General features: G+C 46.4%; 1 protein-coding gene across 1 annotated transcript in view; it reads left to right on the top strand.

Annotated features, from left to right (window-relative positions):
• Positions 1-23,955, top strand: part of LOC119387686 (phosphatidylinositol 5-phosphate 4-kinase type-2 alpha) — a gene marked incomplete in the record, with an annotated part of 107,131 nt that extends 83,176 nt beyond the window's left edge. The window contains 5 exon segments of the mRNA XM_037655158.2: positions 917-979; positions 7,311-7,349; positions 8,723-8,836; positions 16,901-17,207; positions 20,691-23,955. Coding sequence (XP_037511086.1) covers positions 917-979; positions 7,311-7,349; positions 8,723-8,836; positions 16,901-17,207; positions 20,691-20,875 — 708 coding nt within the window.
• Positions 23,956-25,107: the final 1,152 nt, after the last annotated feature.

Here is a 25,107-nt window from a genome sequence, read left to right as displayed (position 1 = left end):
ACAGAACGGTCTCCAGACCACTTGGATTGGATCGAAACATAAGCGCTTGGGCCGGAGAATCGAATTAACCTGCTTTGGTCTGGCTTACTCCAATCCCGTGCTGATAGTTTGCGAAAATCGCAACCAGTGTTCCCACCGAATGTCTCGTGAGACTGCGACACCACCAAGCGCCCAATCAAGACATTAACAGAAATAAAGTCATCGTGCTCTTCAACTTCAAGCTCTGAAAAGCAATGCCTCCCAATGCTGATACTCAGTTATGGTAATTCTATATTTCTTCATGCGTTGAATACATTTCTGAGTTCCTTCAGCAGGCGATCAAGACGTGACGCGTTCTTCCGGGGCGCTCGCCCTTTGCCTAAAGGCTCTTTGCTCCCTCTCGTCCTCTCGTGAAGTTTTGTTCCATTTTATCACAGAATGTGTACAAGATAGCTCCCGTGAGTGTGACTGCTTGCTTATGAGAGGGCAGCATGAAGGCGTATCACCAGTAATTTTTTCTTTTTTGCAAATGTCAGTGAAATCGGCAAGGCTGCTGTTCCTTTCATGTTTAAATGCAGCCAACCTTATTCTAAGGAGTTGATTACAGTTTGCCAATCACAAGCAATACAAGCCTTGCGCCTGTGGGAGTTGGTACTTTATTCTTATATAATTCCTTGCTGGATTTGTGATTTCATTAGTTAAAAAAAAAGTTGCTTCGTGTAGTATTTGCCTTTAGTACCCCTTTAAGGTGCAGTGCTATTGTCGTAGCATTCACTACTGCATTTAAGACGGCACTTGCTTTTTACCTGTGTGCTTTGCTTTTAAATCTAGGCCTTTGCAACGTGAGCATTACGTTTTTATTTGGACAGCGGTAGTGAGCAGAGGCCATGGTGCTTTTCTAGTAGGTTTTTGATTAGGAAACATTTTCAATGTGAAGGGATACCTGAGTGCTAAGCCTCGCCCGTTGTTAAAGCACAGGTCGTCATCTGGCCTTATCCAGGTACGTGAGGCATTACGCATATTTTTTGCACAATACGTGTGGAGGCTTGTTGCCACATCATCGGCTTTCAGTCCTGTACTGCTTTCATCATTAACTCGACATTCATAACCTGCACAGTGGTAGAATACTCATTGCTTCAGGTGCGACCTTGGGAATGTGCTTTTTGTTTGCTGTCGTGACGTTAACAGAGAAATTTCACTTAACAAAGCTGGATTTAATGAGTGATGTCATTGCTGTAGTATAGTGGCACCTCTAGGATGTAAAAGATTGCATGCATGCATTCACGACAGCACGTTGTAGGCTTGCGTGTGTGTGAATAGCCAGCTGGACACGCTAGAACTTGAGAAATAAGGGTTTCATCAGATATGTAGATGCATTTGCAATTGTTGTTTGTAGCTTGCATTAGATGTGCACTGCCACTGGAACATTCAGGCCCTCGCATATGTATTTTTGTGTCTGAACAGTTTTGTCAGGCTTGCAGCGTTTCACAAAAAAATTTGTGTTAATTATGTCCCTAGGTACATATTCTGGTTCACTTCCAGTTTAACACGTTGTAACTTGATCTACAATATGATACCATCTACATTATGATACCATCTGACTTGACTTGTGGACATGCATTGCCTAGCACACCAAGCCATTTAGCATTGTGACCGTACATTAACTGCAAAAGCCACACTATTACTATTAAGAAAGGAAGAGCACTCTCTGATACTTTGACACTACTGGAACACTACAGCCAGGTATAGTGAGAGTAACACTGACTCTTTAATTATCCTCTTTGTCTGGAGCAAGTAGGTGCTTTCTGGATGATACTACATGTGGCTAGTGTTATGGCAACTTCTTGTGGCACTGCTTGTGTTGAAACTTATGTTAGATGCAAAACGATGATTCGGGAGACGTGAGGGAAAGACTGGCAAAACACAACGGTTACTTTAACAGAACAACGTTTATTTAGCTAAAGTAAAGAAAACTGCTGGAGAGACAAGAATACGGCGTCTCTCCAGTTGCACCAGCCGTCCCTCTTCTGCCTCTCTCGGGGCCCGCACACAGTCGCACTCCCGCCGCTCACCACAGGGGGTCCACTTCGGTGTCCCATTACAGCTCCGGCCACCGGCCGCTCGGCTGGCACAGTGGTCGTGGCCTGGCGCCATCTTTCGAGCCCCGTCTCGCACAACAAGAGCGCGCACACTCGGCCGTCCTGCAATTACCGACCGTCCCGGTCGGAATCACTTGTCTGAAGTATCCGTGTCTATCTCGTCCTGGCCCCACAGCTTTAGCTTGTCCACGGGAGCGATGCTGCTGTATGCTCTCCTTCCGCGTCGTGCACTGAGCAGCATCCCGATGCGATATCGGTCGTTGGGCAGTTTTGCCGTGATGATGTACGGACCTTTGTATTTCTCCTTGAGTTTCCTTGATACACCACACGCTGTAGGCTCTCGCTCGACCAAAACGACATCTCCCGGTTCGTAAGTCGGCGCTTCTGAACGTTTCTTGTATCTTGCCTGCTGTTTCCGTTGGTCTTCGCGAATGCTCTCGGCCGCAGATGTTCGCTTGACCGTGTTCTTCGTCAAGCTCGCGACCGCTGAGGTAATCATGCGATTGTATCGCTCGACTTGACCATTAGCTCGTGGCGTTGCAGTGGCGTTTTTCATGTGCTTGATGCTGAAGGCGTCACACGTTGCCTTGAATATGGCGCTCGTGAAGGCAGTTCCGCGATCGGTGATCACCTTTTCAGGCTCTCTATCCGCAAAGGAAAGCCGATATGAACAATACCTTACAGGTTCTTCGGCTGTAATTTTGATCTTCTTTTCCGCTGCATTGGTGCGGCCGATCTCCGCGACGCTGTCGGCAAAGCAGTCGCGATACTCCCCGATGAGTCGGTCGAGTTTCTCACGGTGCTCCGGTGTGACGCTTGGGCTCTTTTTGACTTTCGCGCTCACCGTTGAGACATGGTTGCATGGCGCTGCAGCTCGGTTTCACGTCCTGCATCGGCTGTTCATCGAGGTAGCACACCTCCGCTCGCGCAACCCGCTCTTTGGCTTTGATGTTGAGTGCCTGGTACGAAACGTTCATCACTGGAATGGACGCCTCGTTCGCCGCATCCATGCTGACGACGCAACGCGGTACGCAATGTTCGCGCCCTTCTTGGCACCTGAGTTGGGCGTCCACAAAGACATCTGCATTGGGTTCGCTGCCCGTAACGTAGAGCTTGAGAAACCCAACGTAGTTCGGCGGAACCCCCCGTCGACTCTTTGGCCCAAAGGCACTCCGGGCGCCTCGGAAGATCCGGAATTTCGAGGGACTGTAGCGTGTCGTCACATTCGTCCACATTTTTCTCCTCCTCGAAGATTCGCACGGTGTTCCGTCGCCTCACAATCGTAACGTGAGGTTGCTCAGTGAAGGGCTGTCCCACGATGGCAGGAATCGCCTGTGACTCGTTCGGCACGATCAGCACGGGGACGTTGGCTGTTGCTTGGTCGACTGTGAGGTTAACGTTCGCCTCACCGCACGGCGTCACACGTCCTGACCCGTAGCCCCGATGGTCAGCGGCTTCCCTATCATGAGTATTTGATCCCGATCCGATCGGCATCTTCAGCCGAATGTGACACACTGACTGCCGAGGTCAACGTACGCTCTCAGTTCGCTCCCGTTAACTGCAGCCAGCATGAAGTATTTTTCGTTAGCCGCGTCCGCTGCACGGCTGTTAAGATCCATCACGCTTTGAAAGAGGCGCGGCCCCGCTTTCCCTTTCCCTGCAGTTTGAGCTTCGTGTCCACTTCGGTTACAAATGCTGCACCTCGCCCTCCGCTGCGGACTCGGGGCAGTTGAGAGAGAGATGACCGTACTTGTTGCAGTTAAAACAGCGCAGCCCTCCTTTTTCGGAAGGGGGGGTTTTCCTCCTCGGTTCGGACGGTTCGGTCTCCCTCTTCGGTTCTACGTTTTGTTGGTTTTGTTGACTTTCGTTCAAGGCCGTTTCCGCGGCTCGGTTTTCGTTGTTGCCGTGGCCCGCAAGATTCCGAAATTCGCTCGCCTTCGAATGTTTTATGTCCCGGGAGCCAGCAGCTCCGACGCGCTCTTCGAGACGCTTGAGGCAACACAGAAGCTCCTCCGGAGAGTCGTACGTGCGGGTGCTGATGGCTCGGATGGTGTCCTGATTGTTTAGGGCCGGTGATCAAATATTCGATACATGCCTCATCGCTCAGGTTGCAACGACGTGCTTTTGCCAATTTGTCATAATAGTAGCACTCGATGGGCTCACCTCGCTTATAGATTCGGTCCTCCATTTCCCGGTGAAGCCTCTGCATTCCTGCTGTCGTGGGGAAGGCACGTTTGAGCTCCACCTTCCACTCGGGCCAAGTTTTGTTAACAACAGGAGGGAGTCGTACCACATCTTCGCCGGTTCGTGCAACGTTGGCGAGCGCATGGCAAGATGTTACTCTGTCGGGTCCAACGGTAGACTTCCGCTAGGTCGTCCACACGTCGAATCCACGCGTCGACGGTTGACGAGTCCGACGAAGTTGGGTCGAACAAAGGAACCAGGCGCGATGTCTCTCCCGCGCCGATTACAGGCATGGCTGCTGCGTGTTGCGACTGGAGCTGCGCGATCCCGTTGATGGCTTCCCTCACTGCTGCTTGTACGGTGGCTTGAAGGACTGCCGCCATGTCGAACGCTGGTGCGGGTGTCGTAGTGGTGCCGCTGGTCGATGCGCTGTCGGGCACGCCTCGGCTTGCGCTGCCTTCCCCACCGTCGGTGCTCCGCCATTCGCCATCTTCTTCGCTTGTCGGAGCCGTCGAAGATGTTCCGTTGCGAGTGACAGGCATGGTTGGGCTCGATGGTTGACTTCTGGGCGTACGCTATCCCACTTCTGAATTGTTAGATGCAAAACGATGATTCGGGAGACGTGAGGGAAAGACTGGCAAAACACAACGGTTACTTTAACAGAACAACGTTTATTTAGCTAAAGTAAAGAAAACTGCTTGAGAGACAAGAATACGGCGTCTCTCCAGTTGCACAGCCGTCCCTCTTCTGCCTTCTCTTGGGGCCCGCGCACAGTCGCACTCCCGCGCTCACCACAGGGGGTCCACTTCAGTGTCCCATTACAGCTCCGGCCACCGGCCGGCTCGGCTCGCACAGTGGTCGTGGCCTGGCGCCATCTTTCGAGCCCCGTCACGCACAACAAGAGCGCGCACACTTACATACTCTAAAATCTGCATTAGGTTACATTTACTGTGAAATTTTCAAATGTTGCGTGATTCTGTCAGGTAAATGATGACATGCTTCTTTTTATCCTAGCTGTTATGAACGTAATATTTCTGTATGAGCACCATCATCGCAAGATGTCACTTGTTGTTTAGTATGCATAATTTATTCCATTTGGAGCACATTGAATATTTTTTCTGCCTTAAAGTAGCTCCTGCATGCTGCATTGAGTGCTCGGTCTGTCCTACTTACACGAATTGCCAGTTCCTTTTAAACCATGCCGAAATCGTTTTACGAGATGTGAAAAAGGGTGCATGGCTTTGTTCTAAAAATGGTGCAAGTACTGTTAAAGTGTGTTTGGAAACCAAAATAGAGTCATAAAAATACTTTACTGTAGGGTTTTATGACATCCCACTGGGCATGTGTTGTGGAAGATGTCACAGTTAAAGGCTTTATGGCTAAGATTTACATTCAAGTTTGTAGTAGTAGAAAACTTTATTTGTTGTTTTTGCTTGTGATTTGTGTGCAGAGCACTAATGTGCAATCATGCTACGTGTCGAAAAAGATACATGTGCGTATGCACATGTACGTGAGTGCGTTTAATTTTGTGCTATCCTTAACTTCTTCTGATACACGTGTGCACGGATGCATGAGCCCTTTCTCTTCCTTTGTTTCATCAGCTTGGTTAGGATGCAATGTTGTTTTGTGTCAGTGAGATTAGTTTTTGTCATTCAGATGAAGAATGTACTTGCACCTCCTGTATGTGATTGCCCTTCGTAAGATAAGAAACAAGCTTTTCGTTCAACCTTCACAAATTTGTTTTATTTACTTAAAGGAGCCCTGCAACTCCTTTCGAAGTAATCGTGTAATGCAGTGGTTCTCAGCCGTTCATGTGTCGGGGAACCCTTTTGGACTGGTCGAAGTCATAGGCGGACCCCTTGATGTGACAAACGGGAGGGGAGGGGGGGGGGGGGCAGGCATATGTAGGCTTATTTTTTAATTGAGGCGTTTGTTCAGAATGTTGCTGCAGTTCCTGGAGCAGGACCTGGAACTGGGAATAGGTCAAAACTCTCCTCCAAAAGCTTTTTTTTTTCATGGGTGATGCGTTGCGGAACCCCATTTGAGAATGACTGGTCTAATGGCTTCATTAAAAAAAGCTTGTTGCCTCACGAATCGACTGCCGCAAAAATTTTTAGAATCCATCAAATACGAGCGGAGTTGCAGGGATTTGCTGCACACTTTAAGTGCTTTCTCTCTCCTTTCGTACCAGCGAGCTGCGCTAAAAGCTATGCAAGGAGGGGGATGACAAGGGGCCAAGAAGATGCGTTCCCTTTGTCAGCTGTGCGTCATGACCTTGAGCACTTTCTTAATTTTTTTCTTCGAACGCGTGGCTTACTCTCTGTGTGATCATGAGCACACGCACGGCACGTGGCGGTGGCCACGGTAACTATGCAGCTGACAATGCGCAGATCAGCCAATGGCCATGGACTTTGGGTTTATGGTGCAGTCATTCGGGTTTATCACATCATTTGTCGGAGAAGAGGGAACGATTTCTAGCTGACTTTGGGAATTAGTTGTAAATTCCAGGCCGCGTGCTGCACTATGTTTGGCTCACGTGTTCTCGGGAGCCTAGACTAACGATCGGCAGTGTTTCAGGGCCCCTTTAAGTTATCAGTGAAATCTATTGATTATATTGGCGTTTGATAGATGCATAACTTTATAGATGCACACATTATTAGATAAACACATCGATTGTCCCTGTGAAATTTCTAGCATACTGCATGTGACATAGACGTCGCAGGATCAGTTATCACTGGTGGCATGTCCTCTCTTTCCTTCTTTTTTTTTGCACTTGTACTTAGCTATAGGGAAGAAGAAGCATGTGCAAATGTTTTCTTAGAACTGAAAGAGCCCTTCTCGTTAATGTAACTTGCTGGTGGCATTTTCATGAGAGTATATTCGCATTTCACTTGAACGACCAAAAGTTGCATACGCACTGTCAGCAATCATTTGATTGCACATCACTCACCAGCGACAGCATATCTGTCACGAAATGTGCAATGTTCGTGGTTAGAGTATATGTCCACATTATTACTGAGCTAACACTTCTTTCTGCAATGTTCACAGGGTTCCACAGTGGACAGGGAAGCAAGTGAAAAAGAAAGGGTAAGTTTAATTTATTCAAAGTAATGGAAATTGAATAGCGTCAATTAGAAAGAGCCGGTTGCATTTGGTTTGAATCTTTATATGAAGCATGGAGTGCATGTAAAACCGTAATCTTTTTTACTTGGTGTGAGAGCTAGGATTCGTGAACCTGTTCAAGTAATGGTTCACAACTGCACTGGATGGCCTTATCTTCAGCAGAGTGAATCTTTGCCTTTCTCGGTACACGAAGTTGTGGTCACTAAGCGAATCTGTGAGTGCATGATTTACTGTTGCTTTGGCCTTTTGTGTGGAGGATGTTGCAACTGCAAATGGGCGAAAGCATTGCTGCTTCTACGAAGAACGTTGTCAGCACACCTTTCTCCTTGTTAGATAACAAAGCAGATCTGTGTATACCGTTTCTCTGCATCGGATATCATTATTGATATAATATTTCCTGTTGCAGAAGACAAATTGCAAATCGCTGAGAAATGCGATATGTAGTGCTTTGGACATTTATAACGGCATGCGAGATCATGAGTGCGTTTATAACAGCGTGTAAAATCATGAGTACGTTGTAGCTCTGATCAGGGTCTTGAATTACGGGGAGCACCATGGCCAGAGAACGCCTCTCCCCCTCACGCCATCTCCCCTGCCGCCTTTGGTGAAAGTTGCAAAATAAAAAAAAACAAAAAGCTGACTTGTGCAAGCTGCGTAATTTATTTTCACTGAAACTAAAGATTTCAATTTGCATATTTCACTGCAATTATAATGCTATACACATCAACTGTAGCCACACATTTTTTAGAAGCTGGTACATACCCCAGTTGTATACACACGTTTTCTAAGAAGGCAACCGACATGTATGTTTTTTACACTTGGCAGAACGAATGCTTATTATTTTGGTGCTGCATAATTGAAAAGCACCGTGAGGCCCCATTGAAGGCATTTTAGAGATTTCGGAGTTGTGTTATAGTGTTGGTGACTGCTTTTTATGATGCCACGTGAAGTAAACATGAAATTCCGAGCTGAAGAGAACTGGGGATTCTAACGAAGAACACAGACGAACAGTTAGTCCATACATTTTTGGAGCTGTTCATCGTCATTTCAACTGACACCCATGAGCATGTATGTTCTGCTTGCAAAATACTTACTTGGTGTCCATAACCACTTCCCTGTCCTGGTGAGTGCGCCTATGGCTCCAATATCACAAAGGCACTTCTTTACACAGATAATAATTTGTTGTTCGCTGCTGTAGCAACTGTCGAAATGGGAAGCATATTAGCTAGCCAGTGTGTTTGCCATGAAAAATGCAGTGTCTGCTGCTCGTGGCCAGTGGAAATAGACTCACCTTATATTTTAACATGTAAGTGTTTTATTTGTTCTCTATATTTCAGGAAAAGGACATTCCCACATTGAAAGACAATGACCTTGTCAAAGATGGCACCAAAGTACATATTGGTGTCGACGCCAAGGAACGGTTCTTGGAGCTTCTGACAGCTGACGTCAATGTAAGTGCCACACAAAAACCTTCACATTTTTCTTTCTTATCGTGCACGCAAACGGCACGGTATCAACATTACACTCTGCGCATGTTGCCAGGTGTGACATTGTTTTATGATGCAATCTGTTTGAAGGTGTTGCATGCCTCTAAATGCCTCTAAATCCTTTCTTTTTTGGTCAAACTGTTAACTTTCAGCGAATGTCAGCGGTTATAGGAACTTCGAAATTCCCTGGAGGGTAATCACCTGGGGTAATTAGTGGGGTGAAATTGGGGAATTGTAAGTGGGGGTGAATTCCCTGTGTTAGGGAATAATTGGGAATGTGGAAAATTATGCCTAAGGGGGTTACGGCAAATGTATATGCCAAAATAATACCAAGGTTTTAACTGACCCTGTGCAGCCTGCAAATAATGTTGTGTTTTGTTGGGAATGAACAGTCTTTCATATCGATTCCTTCACATGCTATGTATTGATGAGCTTCCAGTGACTTTTTTAGAGCAGTTTTGTGTGTGCATTGTGATAACCTTCATTGCAGGGGAAATTAACCTCTCGCAACAATACAAAATGCTAGGTCAACAACAGATTGCTTATCTTGTGCAAATCATGTTTAAATCGCCGTTACACAGCAGTTTGGATTCATTAACGAAAGAAATGCTATATAGCCAGGAGGATTTTGAAGTTTTAGCCAGTTGCGATTGCCACCTGCCACTATGACTGTAAGTTAACAGCTTGCTGCTGCTGATATGTCAAAGGAGTACTGACACAATTTCGAGTCATTGCAAAAGGGACATCTTTTGTTTCCTTGGCATGCACTATTAACGCTTTCCTTACACAGGAGCCAGGAAACACATATAAAATATTTTAGTTCGAGTTTAAAATTTTTGTCACCCAGCATCTGCAAGCCAGCCCTACCGCAATGGAGATTTATCATGTGGAGTGAACACAGTTTGCTGGCTTTGTGAACTCTGCGTCCTACATGCAACTGAAATCTCTGTAGGAGTCACTAGACAGCAATTCAGTCATTGGTGTTTACGTGCACGTGTGCAACTGACTGCCGACGACAGAGCTGCGGCAAGCACGTCACGAGTTACTGTCCCCAGGTGACTTAGACCTACGTCAGACTGTTGACACGTCACTGTGAAACTGCCCCCTTGATATCAAAGCCAGACATAGATTTTTAAGGTTGCGGTATTTATACCTGTTCTGAGACACCACAATACTCTTTTTTAGGGCTCTCAACACCTCTGTTTTTATTTAGAGCAACAACACGAACATTTCTAAAATTCGTGTCAGAACTCCAAGAGTGCCAGGGATGCGAATATCGGTGAGCCAATTGGAGCACACTCCGTGCACCATGTGATGTGAACTATGTTTGCATACCCACGAACACTTTGGAATTTTCTGTAATGTTTATGAATTTGGGCTCATTCTGCAGTTTTACAAATGTAGCAATCAGTTTTATGAAAACGGAGGTTTCTTCACGAAAAGGCTTTAATGGTGTTGAAAGAAGAAGCGGCAAACCCTTAGAAGTCGTTCAGTGATAAAAGGATACCGGAGGGACACTTCAAGTAAGCTGATTCAAAGAAGGGTGGCAGGCTTGGGCTAGTTGGTAGGTCATGACAATTGTTATAGCACGAAATCAGGACAAAGACAAAAGGTACACGAAGACGAGCGCTAACTGCCAACTAGGTTTACTGTGCAGAACACGGAAATATATAGGTGGGAAAATCACATGACAACAGATGAGCAATGCAAAGATGAACAAGGCAAAAAAACAAAAAAAAACACCATAAACATACAAAAAGAACCTAAGGCAACATCTAGGAAAAACCAAAAAATAGTCTTGTTCATCTTTGCATTGCTCATCTATTGTCACGTGGTTTTCCCGCCTATATATTTCCGTGTTCTGCACAATAAACCTAGTTGGAAGTTAGCACTCGTCTTCGTGTACCTTTTGTCTTTGTCCTGATTTTGCGCTATAACAATTGTCATGATTCATAGAAGTTACTAAAGAGCCCGGCCACACTAACAGGAAAAAAATGTGCACATCATGCTGGCAGTGGCACAACATAAGCCTCTGTAGCTGCTGCATGGCAGCATGCTTGTGCCATTAGAGACGTGGGTCCAGGCACAATGTCTCGTGGTTTGCAGGGTGCCGCTTTCAGAGATGACCAGTCAAAGGGCCCTCTTAGGTGATGTACACGCTTGGTAGTAGTGTCATCTGGACCTGCCCAAATGTTTGTTTTTGCACCCTTGCGAAGGCTCATTCAGCTGCGATTGCACATTTTGGTTTTGTCACAGCTCTAAACAGCGATACAGTAATGCAAAGGTTTTGGAACTCGAGCTTGGATACTCTATTCTGTACAACAAAATGGATCCTCTCCGTTGACATTTTGGTTGCACCAGCATGGCTGCACCCACTAACCGCGTCCTTGTGCTCTGAACACAGTGGTACCACAACAGAAGGGGCCGCACAAACATGGTTGGTGGTGTGAATGGTAACGACATCTTCATCAGCTGACATGACTCCTGTAAGGGGAATGCCTATGGCCACAAACACAACTATGCAGAGTACATTTGCCAGCAGATGAGTGAGAGGGCATGCAATATCTCTCTCCTGCATAAAGAGTAAGGCGACATGTTTAAATTGTCACGTGACTGCCGCAACGGCTTGCCGCCAGCAGTGTGGTGGCATAGCTTCAGTGGCGCTTCCACACTGGCAGTGTACCGCACACTTCTTTCCGCTTGTGCAGCTGGGCCTTTAGCAAGTGAAATTGGTGACAGCAGGGTTCCTTACGTGAAAGGCACGTTGCGATCTAAAATAGTGTTGTTTTCTGGTCTCTGAAATTTCTAGTTTGCTTCACACAAAATGCTGTGTGCCCAGGACAAACTTAAGATAAGAAAACATGTACACAATGCTCCCCCCACCTTTATTTCACTGGAAATGTCTTGCCGGGGGGAGTTTTCTGAATTGTAGTGTTGACTGGTTCGCAAGAATGCGTTTGGGGTGTTTGGGTATGGCACCATGAATTACATCATGATATGGTAACGTGTGGATTCACTAGGAACACACATTGCATTTTAGTGCAGTACCATTAGATTGCAACATTGTGATTTGTTTACACTTATGCCCATGTTCAACGGGCACAAGTTTAGTGTCACATTTTGTGTGTGCACATTGGTGTTTCTGTCACTCAGAGGCTGTCCGATGGAAAGGTTTCATGACACTCTGCTGCAATGAAGTGTGCAGTCTCAATAGCAGTGCTTTAAGGACATCAGGGAAATATTAAAGGGGTCATGAAGCACCCCTTGGGCTGATTGAAAAAACACATCCTGCGGAAAGCTGACACGGCTATGAACTGCTCTGCCAAATATTACAGTCTGTGCGCGCCGCGTAATGGCCACAGCGGAGCGCGAAGTTGCCGTTTCCCCAGGCACCCTCTTTTCAAACAGAGGCCGGTTCTCACTCTCGTCGGTGGGCGGGGCGTCTGTCCGCTGTACGTCGCAAGAGACATAGCATGCTTATTGACCGATAGCCGACGTAAATCGAGAGCGGCGTTCGGATCAGATGCGCTTCTTGCCGTGGGGTGCCGCCACTTGCCGGCGCCGCACTCCTCAGTATCGCGTTTCATGACGCGCGCTGGCGTAACTTCTTTCCCCCATGCCATCCCTCCCTGTCTAGCTTCCAGTGCGCTCGCCGGCACGAGAAAAAGAGAGAAAGCGCTGGGAGCGTGCGCCAAACCCCCGTAACTCTCGCTGATTCTTGACGGATTCGAGAAATTTTTGCGGCAATCGATTCGGGAGGCAGTACACTCCGATACTGAGGCCATTAGATCATTACTTGGAAAGTGGTTCATGACCCCTTTAAAATAGAACACTGAATAAGTGAAATTAGTCGTACAACATGGCAGGCAGTGTGACCTATAATTGCAAAAAAACATGGTTGATCCCTCCGTCATAGGAATCGGAATAACACGAAAGTAAAGTGTGCCCTTACAGAAGTAACTGAATGTTTACTGTACATTGATATAAGAGAGTTTGCACAATGTATATTGATGTCTGGCTGCTATAGCACTGTTTCAAGTGGATGTGCCCACTTTAATGATTGGTGGTACATCTCCATCCCGATGACTAACGTGCCTGCTAAATGATTGAACAAACCCTTGTGGTAGCTGTAGTAGTTAACGGTGAAAGCGTAATCAGAGAACTAAGTGTGATAGCCAGAAGAGCGTCGTATAGTGGACGCCCGGCCATGATTTTTCTAGGGGCGAACGCGTGAGCGGGGAACGCGGTGTTACAGCCAGGTGAGGCAGCCGCGCGTTGCGGAGCCTATGAGCGAGGCCGACGCTTTTATGACGCTTGGCTAAGGTCGCCACCTCGCGATGTGTTAAGGCATTGACAAAATTGAACTTCTATTGAAAACGCGCCGAATGGGAGGGATGCGTAACGCGTTGCAGATGCTAATCGCGGAGGCCACAGTAATGACGAATTACTTTACCTTACCGCTCCCAGAGGGCAACACCACCCCGCCGACCGGCAAAGTGGTAGAGATAAAAGGCACGTTTGTAAAGCCTCTAGAGTCTGTGACCGTGGCGCAGTGGACAGCGTGCCCGGCATCGGTTGTTGCGGACCGAGCGATCGTGGGTTCGATGCCCGTTGACGGAACTTTTTTCTTTGCCATCTGATCCTGTATATTTTTTCGATGTCATTTCCGTGACGGAAATACGTCACTGAAGTCTTGGTGGACCCCAGCATAAAACACTTTCGTGTTAAAATCTAACAAAATTTTGCCAATGTGTAATGTGAACTGAGATGATTGAAGAAAAAGTATGTATACAATTTTAGCACTAAATTTAAGCATTTTGTTTCATAAGTACAGTACTTGACATGTTTAAAGCATCATCTCGATTAGTGCTGCTGATTTTGAGGCCCTATTGTGATACGTACATCAGTAGGTACAGTAACTTAAGGTACATAGCGTACCGAAATTCCACTCGTATCTTAAAGGCCACCATTTCAAATTTTATCATCAACCACTTTGCCTTGTGCTGACTGTCTTTAAAGAGTTTTAATGCATGCCTTGGCCGCTAGCTACTTTGTTGACGGGAGTACACTTTTGTCAAAACATGCAAGTCAGAAAAGAAACACCATGACTCTCTCTTTCCTTGCCACCCCCTGCCACCACCCTCATGTCACTCTCCAACCCCTCCAATTATACCCCTAAGTTACTGGCTTATAATGTGTAATGTGACAGGAGACATGGAAACATTCCCCTAAAGCCACAGACGAAAGAGTTCTGTATCGCATGCAACCAGTAAATCGAAGCACAGTCCACAAAAACAGCCGACACAGCCACAAACATAAATTTGTATGCTCAGTTACAACCATAGAAAAAATGTCAGCTCTGCCCGCAAAGCCTCGACACACCTGTCTTTCACCTGTGAAAGGCGGTTGTGCTAGTTGGTTTCCACTCGAACCTTAAAGGGACACTAAAGGCAAATATTAAGTCGACATTGATTGTTGAAATAGTGGTCCAGAAACCTCGTAGCGCTGCTTTTGTGCCAAGGAAGTGCTTATTTTAAAATAAAATCACGTTTTTAGTGGTCCGCATCGCGTTAGCGCGCTTCAAATCTCCCGCCTGAAAATACGACTCTCATACGTCACTGCTGCCATGCCCATTGTTGCCCGCTTTTACTGCGCGGCCGCCGACAGTAGCAGCCGAGCGGAAGTAGCGGGACCCACAGTAGCAACAACGGCGCTGCGGCAAAGACTTGCACGGATGGGCACGTTCAAAGCCGTCACCAAGTTGCGGTTGCTCTCGTAATCCTCAGTACGAAGTGCAGCGGCACACACGCAGAGGTTTGACTGTTTAGCACACTGGCGCAATGGCACGTCACTAAGCCACTTCGAGCGTAAGGGTTCCATTCCGGACACAGTGAAAAGACACACCGCTTCCTTGCTGCAGCACTGGCGTTGTGCACCATTCGGGCATCCGGCAATATCACACGCAATGCGGCATTTGTCCGAACTTGTCTGTCAGAGCGACCTTCACGAGCGCGCAAACACGCACGGCAGTAAGCGATCCCGAAACTACCACTGAGACGGGCGGGCACAGTTCGGCGAAACGGAACCTTTGAACCACGCGCGCCGGTCCCCATGGCAACGCCACGGAGGTTTTGTTTTCCATGAATCAGCGGAAACGAACAAACAGTATTTTATTACGTCTTTTGATGCTCGAATGTTCTTTTATAACTGCGCTAGTTTGATTACTAGTGATTTATTGCAGGCCGACTTCCCTACGTCATCGGATCACTTCGAAAATGTCCCACTCGTGGCGCTCGTCATGTGATACATTTAGCTTAATTTCTCGGTAAGTAGGGCACTGCTGTTAATAATATTGCCGTTTTAGAAGTTGTCATACATTGGGCTTTCACTCTGACATAAATTGTTATTTGCCTTTAGTGTCCCTTTAAGTACTTTTATTCGGCTAATGCAATCGCTACGCATATTAAGAGTTAAATGTTCGTCGTTACTATCCAAAACATCAAGTTTAGCCGAGCAACAGTTTCAGAGTCCGTGACAAAATTTAGGAGGACGTTCAAGTTTTCGACCTAAAACCAGCGAAACAAATGTGAGTCTGTATGTGACAGTCAACAGCCTGAAACACTCTATAAGTGCTTGACGTCACGAAAATGAGTGAGCGCTATCGGACGTAGCATTTATGCAAATTGTCTGTGGGAGGGACAGCAATGGCTGCAGGTGGAGCTGCCATTTTAACAGCTGAGCTGTTTAATGGGATCTTCGGCTGGCGGCACTCATGGCGTTTTTTGCGCACTTGTGCGGTGCCGTACGTTCGTCTGGTCACCACGCGTGTGGTGCCACATGTTCGGCTGGGCCGGCCACGACACGAGTGCACGTCACCGCGCCACCGTCGAGATCGACGGTGGAGCGTGGTGCAATCCCGTAGTTCAGCGCGCACTGGCAGACGACGCGGCGACGTTCCATCAGTGCAGGTGCAATTTACAGCTGGCGCTGCAGCAGAACACGGCCGGACTGCAGGTAAAACATGCGTGCGCTGTAAAGCGTCCTGCCGTGCTCACACACGGCTACTTTTGCTGTCGGCATTTCACCGGAGAGCGAAGACGATGCAGAAACTGCTAACCTTCATTGAGTCTGTGCAAAAATCACGCAGCAAAAGCGCGTGGAGAACAGACGAGCACACGCTGGACGCACAGCGTCTCGCAAGCATCTCTAATCGTCTGGTTTTCCGTCGTTTGCGCTCTTAATCCCAGTACAAATCCGCCGTTGCAAAGTGTCGTCTGCTGAATTTCGACTGCTGTGCGCGTTTCGGAGACGGCGCTGCTGTCGCAGATTCGAGTTTAGCGGCTCACACGTTCGTCTGGCCCGTAGCGGGGCCTGAAACTCGGGCGGTGTTTGACGTAACTTCCGCCACGGTGCCAGTGCTGGCTCAGCCGAAGATGCCATAAGCTTTTGCTTCTGCTATTTTGCGTAACCAGAAAACTAAGCTGCACGAAGCGCATGCAATGAACAACTCGGCCGGCACACTCTCTCTTCGTCCTCCTCTCCATCTTAGGATTGACTATAAATAAAGGCAGTTTGCTCTTGGCGACGTACATTCAAGAAAGGAGGATATTTATAGTACATTTTTCTGTATCGCCCAGTAATTTGGCGGATAATAAGGCCTGCGGCAAGCACATCCATTGAGGTTGACACAATGGATGTGCAATGCAGGCGATTCTTCAATGTGTGTGCCTTTTGAAGAAAGCAAAAGAGAAGCATAGAACAGATAAACGGAAGAGAAAGGAGAGAAGAAAACAGAGAGAAAGAAACAGACAGGAACAGAGAGAGGTGGGACCTTGTTGATTAGGATCATTGTAATTAAGACTGTGTAATTAGGACATTGCTAATTAACACCATGGTAATTAAGACCTTGATAATAATCTAGGTCAGCCACGAGCTCCGCTGTTAGTCCAGCCTTGCACCACTAGTGCTAGCTGCCCACATTTCTTTCTTAGGTGATAACAGGAGATTGGAACCGTTCTGTTTTCCCAGTTCCTGGCCCAGATGAACGTGATGGACTACTCGCTCTGCCTGGGCATCCACGATGTGGAGCGGGCAGAGCAGGAAGCCCTCGAACGGGAGCGGGTCGAGGCGCTCATGGAGGAAGCCGACAACGGCACAGGTGGCAGCGATGCCCTGCCCCAGTCCGAGGAGGACGAAGATTCCGCAGGATCGGGGCTGGCCGACGCGGTACCCACTCCACCTGACTCGCCAGGCGGACGCTTTCGCAATGAGCTGGGCATTTCCAATGGGCTTTTCAACCCGGCGAGGGACATCTATGCCATTTGCAGTCTTGACGGTACGCAGTCGTCGTGACCAGTGCTTGTAGTAGGTAGTCATTAAGGTCGGCAGAAGAGTAGCGGTTTTATAACATCCAAATCATCATACAGTAGACTCCCGATAATTCAAATATACTCTGATAATTAAATCTTTTGGCTTATTCAAACAAATCATAAATTTTTGGTTGACCCGCTATGTTTTCAATGTATTTTAAAGCCGCTTAATTCAAACTGCACCATTGCACGAATTCGGTCAATTCAAACATTTTGCTTGTCCGTATCTGGAAATATCTGCTGCCTTTGTTGCTTCTAGGAGAATGTTTGCGTTTTTATGTCACTAACAGTCGCAAATAAAGCTGATTGCCTGCCTACAAAACAGCTAGAATAGCCAAGCAGCACGCACCAACAATCGCATGCTAAATGAAGGAAGGGGAAAAAAAGAGAACAGGATGGTCTGGTCTTCGTCTATTGCATGCCGAACACTTTTTGATGTCACTTTTTGATGAAACTGTCTTAATATTGGGAAAAGGCCACCAGTTGTTGACGGGACACAGCACATTTTCGTCCCTAATTACACAGGTGTGCATGCATTGTATAATAACGAGAACCATATGATCACTGATGTCTAAAGACTTTACTGGCAATCATGCAGAGCTGTTTATGAGATTGCTGCAACCCTGAGAAGCAATAAACATCGCAACGCTAGGTGTTTGTTGCCCCAAGTCACATTTATGAGAACTTTTGATAATTCAAACTTCGGATAATCCGAACAAAATTCTGAGGTCCCCTCGAGTTTGAATTATCAAGAGTCTGGTGTACTTCAATGTGTAAAAATCTGGTAGAGTTGGTAACAACTCATGATAATAGCTGTTTGTGCACTGCTTGGAAAAACAAGGACTGTAACTTAACTACAGAAGTGCAATCTTTCAACTGAACTTTATGGCAAAAAGAGGAGTGGTTTTTACACATAGGCAGTACTACCTGATGTGGAATAACTGAGCACTCTGTCGTCACTACGTCTGTCATCAGCAATGACCACATATCTGCCCCTTTGACAGTGTGGCTCAGTGGCATGCGCAAAAGTGGCTTCAATACATTTAGTCGCCATAAGTCAAAGGCAAACTGAACAAAATTTTGCATTAGGTACATGAAAACTGTAGTTTCAGGTAGTAGTTGAAGGTGTAACTTGCGATCTCCTCTGCCTTATTGAACTTGGCTAAAAGAAATTCTGTACTATTTGGAAAAACTTGCATTTTCAGGGGTAAGGAGATGGTTAATTGTGCACACTCTACCTCTGTCTTAGTATTTTGACATGTAATTGATATGTTTGTACGTGCAACAGCAAAAGTCAGTTTAAAGCTGAAATAGTTCTCTGTGTTTGAAAACAGTACGCATCAAAAAGAAATATGGGTATGCTGCAGAACCTTTCATTTTTTTTCATAAGTCTTGTGGTCATAGGTTTGTGACCAATATTTCCTCAAGCATTTTTGGAAGTTTTGGAAATTCCAGAACATGTGCTTAGGACATGTTCTGGAACGTGCAATACACTCATAACGTCCGACTATAAGATATAATTTGCAAAGCACAAGCTATGGCGGAATGGCACTGCCAAGTAAGATGTGAAGGGGTTCTCACAATGCTGGCATAGTCATAGTTAACACTACTGTTTCTGTCATGGTTCTGTTCCGCTTAAGGGGTTCTCACAAGTGCTGGCATAGTCAGTTAACACTACTGTTCCTATCATGGTTTTGTTGCGCTTAAGGGGTTCTCACAATGCTGGCATAGTCATAGTTAACACTACTGTTTCTATCATGGTTTTGTTGCGCTTAAGGGGTTCTCACAATGCTGGCATAGTCATAGTTAACACTACTGTTCCTATGGTTTTGTTGCGCTTAAGGTGTTCTCACAATGCTGGCATAGTCATAGTTAACACTGCTGTTTCTATCATGGTTTTTTTGCACTTGAAGGGATACTGAACAAAGATTTTGCCACCGAGATAAATGGCCCAATTGAAAGATTGGATGCTGAAATTTGTTGAAACAACCTTCATTTCAGCCAGAGACTAGCAGAAAATAATGAATTTAATGCATTTTTCGCAATTGGGCGCGTCTAGCGGCCGCGCTGCGAACTAGAGAGGAAGTGACGCGAAACTTGGCGGATACTGACTCGCCAACCGTGCTCGCTGCAAAATCGCTTACCAATCGACATTGCAAGCCGCCACCAGCTGCCGCGCGTCTCTCTCAAAACGTGTTCTCATGGTCGGGAAGGTGTTCTTGAGAGGAGAGGTGGAGAAAGGGAAGTGGCAGGGCAGGAGAGAGCGTGCCGGTTGGCCCCCTCTTGCTGGAGCATTCGACGTCACGGCCGTCGACAAGCTCACTGGTGTGCAGCCGCCGCGCTGTCACAATCCACTAAAAATACGGCCAACTGCTCGAAATCACGTGAAATAAACGCTGTTTATAGGAACAGTCGTGTCGTCCGAGTCGAATGCGAGTGTTTTCGTAGCTTTTTCAAATTTTTGTTCATTACCCTTTAAGGGGTAGTGAACAAAAATTTAAGGGGTTCTCACAGTGCTGGCATAGTGATAGTTAACACTGCTGTTCCTATCATGGTTTTGTTGCGCTTAAGGGGTTCTCACAATGCTGGCATAGTCATAGTTAACACTGCTGTTTCTATCATGTGTTTTGTTGCGCTATAAGGCTGGCATAGTCATAGTTAACACTACTGTTCCTATGGTTTTGTTGCACTTAAGGGGTTCTCACAATGCTGGCATAGTCATAGTTAACACTACTGTTTCTATCATGATTTTGTTGTGCTTAAGGAGTTCTCACAATGCTGGCATAGTCATAGTTAACACTACTGTTCCTATGGTTTTGTTGCGCTTAAGGGGTTCTCACAATGCTGGCATAGTCATAGTTAACACTACTGTTTCTATCATGATTTTGTTGTGCTTAAGGGGTTCTCACAATGCTGGCATAGTCATAGTTAACACTACTGTTTCTATCATGATTTTGTTGTGCTTAAGGAGTTCTCACAATGCAGGCATAGTCATAGTTAACACTACTGTTTCTATCATGATTTTGTTGTGCTTAAGGAGTTCTCACAATGCTGGCATAGTCATAGTTAACACTACTGTTCCTATGGTTTTGTTGCGCTTAAGGGGTTCTCACAATGCTGCCATAGTCATAGTTAACACTGCTGTTTCTATCATGGTTTTGTTGCGCTTTCCCACCAAGCTGATCATAGCCACAAAAACTGGAGAAATAAATGGGTAAAGCTATGAAGCTGAGGCAGCAGTGCGCCATGATGTAGCATGCCATGCTTTGGGCCGCCAAAGTCTGCACTGCTTGGCGGGCCAGTGTATTGTGGCATTGATAAGAAAGCACCTATGCCTATTGCTGGAAATTTTCTCGAGTGATGCTTGCGACCGCAACTTATGCATTGCACCGTAATTGTGCAGAAATATAATTTTTTCCCTTTTTCTTTTATTGCTTGTTTGTCTCTAGGTGCAGGAAAGAAAGAAGTGTACTTCATGGCTCTAGTGGACGTGCTCACACATTACGGCGTGAAGAAACGCACTGCGCAGGCAGCAAAGACAATGAAGCACGGTGCAGGGGCAGAGATCTCGACGGTGCATCCGGAGCAGTACGCCAAGCGCTTTCTCGACTTCATCTCCAAAGCGATAGACTAGTGCACCTGCGGGCAGTGGTGTTGTGCTGTGTGCATGCGTGTAAGTTTTTTTGGGGGGTGGGAAAAAGAAGGGGAGTACTTCGTTTCCGTTGCGAGGAACCGACCCGTAATCACTGTGAATTTGTTTTTCACCTGGCCTCGATGGCCGCCTATTATATATATATTTTTTGTTCCGTCTCGATTGTGTAAAGCCTTGGGCATTCTGCATGGCCCCCTTTTTTTTTCTCAATGTGCTCCCCTGACCTGACTGCTTGTGAGGCCGTGTGTACTATATATAGTACGCTGCTGGTGCACGGGCGGAGCTCTCCTTCGTTTTTGCGAGGAACTCTCGTTTCCCGAGAGCTCGAAGCTCCCGGGAGCCAATAGCGACTGTATTGTTTGTGGCAGTACCCCATGCTGTGATTTTTCGCTGCTTTTCTCTTCCTGCCTTCTTTCTTGCCCATGGAACACTTCCTGTAATCTGCTTCACGACAAGCACTACGTCTTTGCTCGTCATTTTGTAGGTTGCACACATGCATGTCTCTACATTAGCGCTACTGGTGCAAAACTGTTTAACGAACCGAGCGGCAAACTGCTACTCAGTGTTCCCGTGCATGGCACACGTTCCATTCCGGTGCCATTTTTGTCACCGGAAATTTACTGTAGTCACTTCCCCGGCACCCTGTAATGCTTGCAGAACTGCTTATAGATTTGCATCGGTAGCTTAGGATAATATAAATATGTGTCTGTACAGAATGCTTTCCTCGGGTTGTCTTTGTCCAGACTGCACTGTACTTGCGGGTTCAAGGGAGCCGTAGATCTGTCGATGACATCGCAGTTTCATCACGGGTGTCTTGGCTTATGTCTTTCCATGCACTGCTTTGACTGAATGTTCTAGAATGGGGCTGAGGAGGGATAGTCTGGCACTGCTTACTTGCAACGCAGCAGCCATGTTATTGGAGAGCTTGCCTTGCACGCGGCAGGCTGAAAGCTTACAGATGTGTGCAAGTGTGGCCAAGGGCGGTGCAAAGATCACTTAGGTAATGAACGTGAACAGATTTCCGCAGTTCATTCTCTTTACGTCGTGGTGTTTAGCGAGCTGATGTGTATGATCGTCGCCGTGCTCTCTTTTTTTTTCTGTTTACGTTTCTCGCGTACTGCAAATGTGAACGGTCGTTCGTGTAGTATGTTGTGCACATTGACTGAACTGTCCCGCTGTCTTGTTTTTATTAATCCTTGCTGAGCTGAAGACCTTGAGTGCTGCTGCTCATGCTATTTCGAACATAGCAAAAGCTCAAGACATGCTCAGACTTGTAGTATTGAATGTCCTAATTTCGGCTTAAGCTCTTATTTAATGGCTGCAAACCTTAACGCTGCTCTTTCCCTGTTGGTGTAGTCTAGTTCTTATATTACCGTTGTTAAGTTTTTATTAACCCGCGAGACTGCATTGTCAATTGCTTTCGGGGAGTGTGAAAGGTGAGGGGAGGATTTCATGCAGACACAGGTTCAGTATTGCTTCCGTGTCTCATACACAGTATATATGGTGATTTTGTATGCCTGATAGTAGCTGCGCGAGGTTAACTACTTGTCTTTTTAGAGCCATACTGGAGCCTCCTTTTTCTCGAGCTTTTTGCATCACCTTTTTAGCGAGGAATGATGAGTGAACAACATGGTTACTGCTAATGTTTCACGTGTGCATGTTGTCCGTCTCCGTGCATGTGTGTACAACACTCGTGAATTGCGTGGTATAGTTCTTGTTCTCTCTCTCCCCAACTACACAACTAGTCCCAATTCCAGACCAATCACAGTTGCGCTCATCGATGCCATGTTGTTTGTGTCATGTGACTCCCCTGAGCTGCTGCTTCTCTTTCTCGCATCAGGAGAATTCCTGTGCCACCCCTGCAACAAAACTCGTGTATGCCACCTTTCTTGAGCTGCAGCCAGATGTCTTTTTATTTGTCTGCAAAGTCCAGTCGCATTGCAGAGGACACAAAGAACCTGAATTTTGCAAATTTTTGCGCGTGTGTCAGCATTGCGGGCAGTCAGCTTCCCCTTGCACAGAACTTCGAGAATAGGACGGGAACTATAAGTAGACAAAGATTAATAATACTCAGTGCTATGTTATGTGTATATCGTACCGCCGGTGTTATCCCATGTAACACTGTTCTCCACTGCATTGCCCACGGAAGTCTCTAGTATCGCTCTCCGTGGGTAAGCTTTGTTTTAGCGTTACCGTACGTGTCAACGTGTATCTAGTTGTGCAATTTCTTTTTGCCCATGTCCTCTTAAAGAGTTTGCTGCCAAGCTTCCCTAGAACACGTGTTTTGAATGTCAAGCATAAAACTTTGTCGAACAAAGCGAGTCGTATCATCAAGTAGTACAGTTGTCATGCAGCGGTGGTATGTGTACGAATAAATGCAAGTGAGGCAGTGTGTGTGTGTACACCCACGTACGAGAGAAATCGGGATGCTTCGGCTGCGAAGGTTAATGGGTTATTGCAAATCGTGGTGTTGCGAACTGTAGACATTTGAGTTTGTGGCAAAAAAAAAAAAGGAACGGCCCAAACGTTCACGGAGGTTGTGATGTTCTTCAAAACATGTTCAGTCTTTCTTTCTTCACTGCTATGCATCAGGGCTCAAATTGAAAACAACGCATCAAACGCCAACAGGCATGATCCGTTAATGACAGCATTCCGTACGGTGCATCAAGCAGCTTGGTAATCTTCTCTGGAAACTTGCACACCGATTGTGCATGCAAGCACTCCATCAACGTGCGGCCCGTGACGTACTAAGTGTTGGCAAAAATTGGTGTTTTTGGTGTCTTAGTGTGGTGCGCAATTCTGTAGTTGCTTCCAAGTTGTGAACATCGCATAGTGGTTTGCAGCATAAAAAAAATTTCCGAAATAAACTAGGTCACTGGGGACCTAGTTTACGTTTGGCACTGGGACAGGAGGAGGAAAAGCTGCATTGCTTTTGTGCTGTAACGTTGCCATACCTGAAACAAAGGGGCAGCCTCACAAAGACCCTTCACTTGTGAGTGTATTATTTTTAGTGTACATATGTTTATTTCTATGACACTCGAATAAATTTTTAGAGACACAAAGCATCTGTGTGTTGATTATGCCTGCGCTCGCTGTCTCTCGTGAATGAGTTGACCATCAATCACGTCTTCAAAAATTGGGAGAAATCTAGAAGGTCTCTCTGGAGGACAATGCATACCTTTTATTTCCAGTTTCTTTAAAGATCGTGCACTTGTATGGGCAAAATGAAATTTGTCAAAGACTAAAGGAATTCTGTCAGCACCCAGTGACAAAATGTGGCAGAACAATCAACCAGCTTATCCTTGCATATCGTGAACATTGTCAGCTGGCCTTGCTCAGTGTGTGATGTCCTGTTGTTGAAGAACAAGTTTGTTAAGCTGAGCAGCATACACTGGGTTAAGTGGAGACGAGGATCCCAGGTTTCCTCAGACTTGCAGTGTGATTTCCTTGTAGATTTGTAGGTTTAATTGTGCAGAGTTATGGGCGTTGATGTGGCACATCTTTTCTTTTAAAATTTGTTTTTAAATTCCTATTTTCAGCTTGCAACAGAGAGAGAAACTTCAACAGCATAAATGTAAAGGGGTGAAGCGTGGCTTAGTGCCTATGGCCTGCTGCATTGTGCTGGGAAAGATGTTTGTGAGGGTAACAGATATCGGATGTTAAAAGGGCCCTGCAACCATTTCTTAGCATGGTCAGAAAATGTTGCCGATCGGTAGTCAAGGCTCCTGAGAACACACGAGCTAAACGTTATAGCGTAGCGTGCGTCCTGAAATTTACAATTCTCATCCAGCTAAAAATCTCTCGCTCTTCTCTCGACAAATGATGCCATAAACACAAAGTCCATGGCCATTGACTATTTCAGTGTCGTGAGCTGCATAGTTACCACGGCCGTTGCAAAATGCCGCCACGTGCCCGCGCGCATGCTCTCTCGATCACGTTGAAAGTAAGCCATGCACTTGAAGAAAAAGAAAAAAGTGCTCAAGGTCATGACCGCGCTGACTAACGAACGCATATTCTTGCCCCCTTGTAATCTCCCCCCTGCGTAGCTTTCAGTGCGCCCGCTAGTACGAAAGGAGAGAGAAAGCGCTTAAAGCTTGAGACAAACCCCTGTAACTCCGCTTGTACTTGACGGTATTTAAATTTTTGTGGCAGTCGATTCGCGAGGCAAGCTCTTGGAGGACCCCCGACAGCGAAGTTTTTGTTTGCGACTTTTT

This window comes from Rhipicephalus sanguineus, chromosome 3 (assembly GCF_013339695.2).
Source record: "Rhipicephalus sanguineus isolate Rsan-2018 chromosome 3, BIME_Rsan_1.4, whole genome shotgun sequence".
In the NCBI taxonomy this organism is placed as follows: domain Eukaryota; kingdom Metazoa; phylum Arthropoda; class Arachnida; order Ixodida; family Ixodidae; genus Rhipicephalus; species Rhipicephalus sanguineus.
The sequence above is the reverse complement of the archived record's forward strand: the minus strand, read 5'-3'. Positions and strand labels throughout refer to the sequence as shown.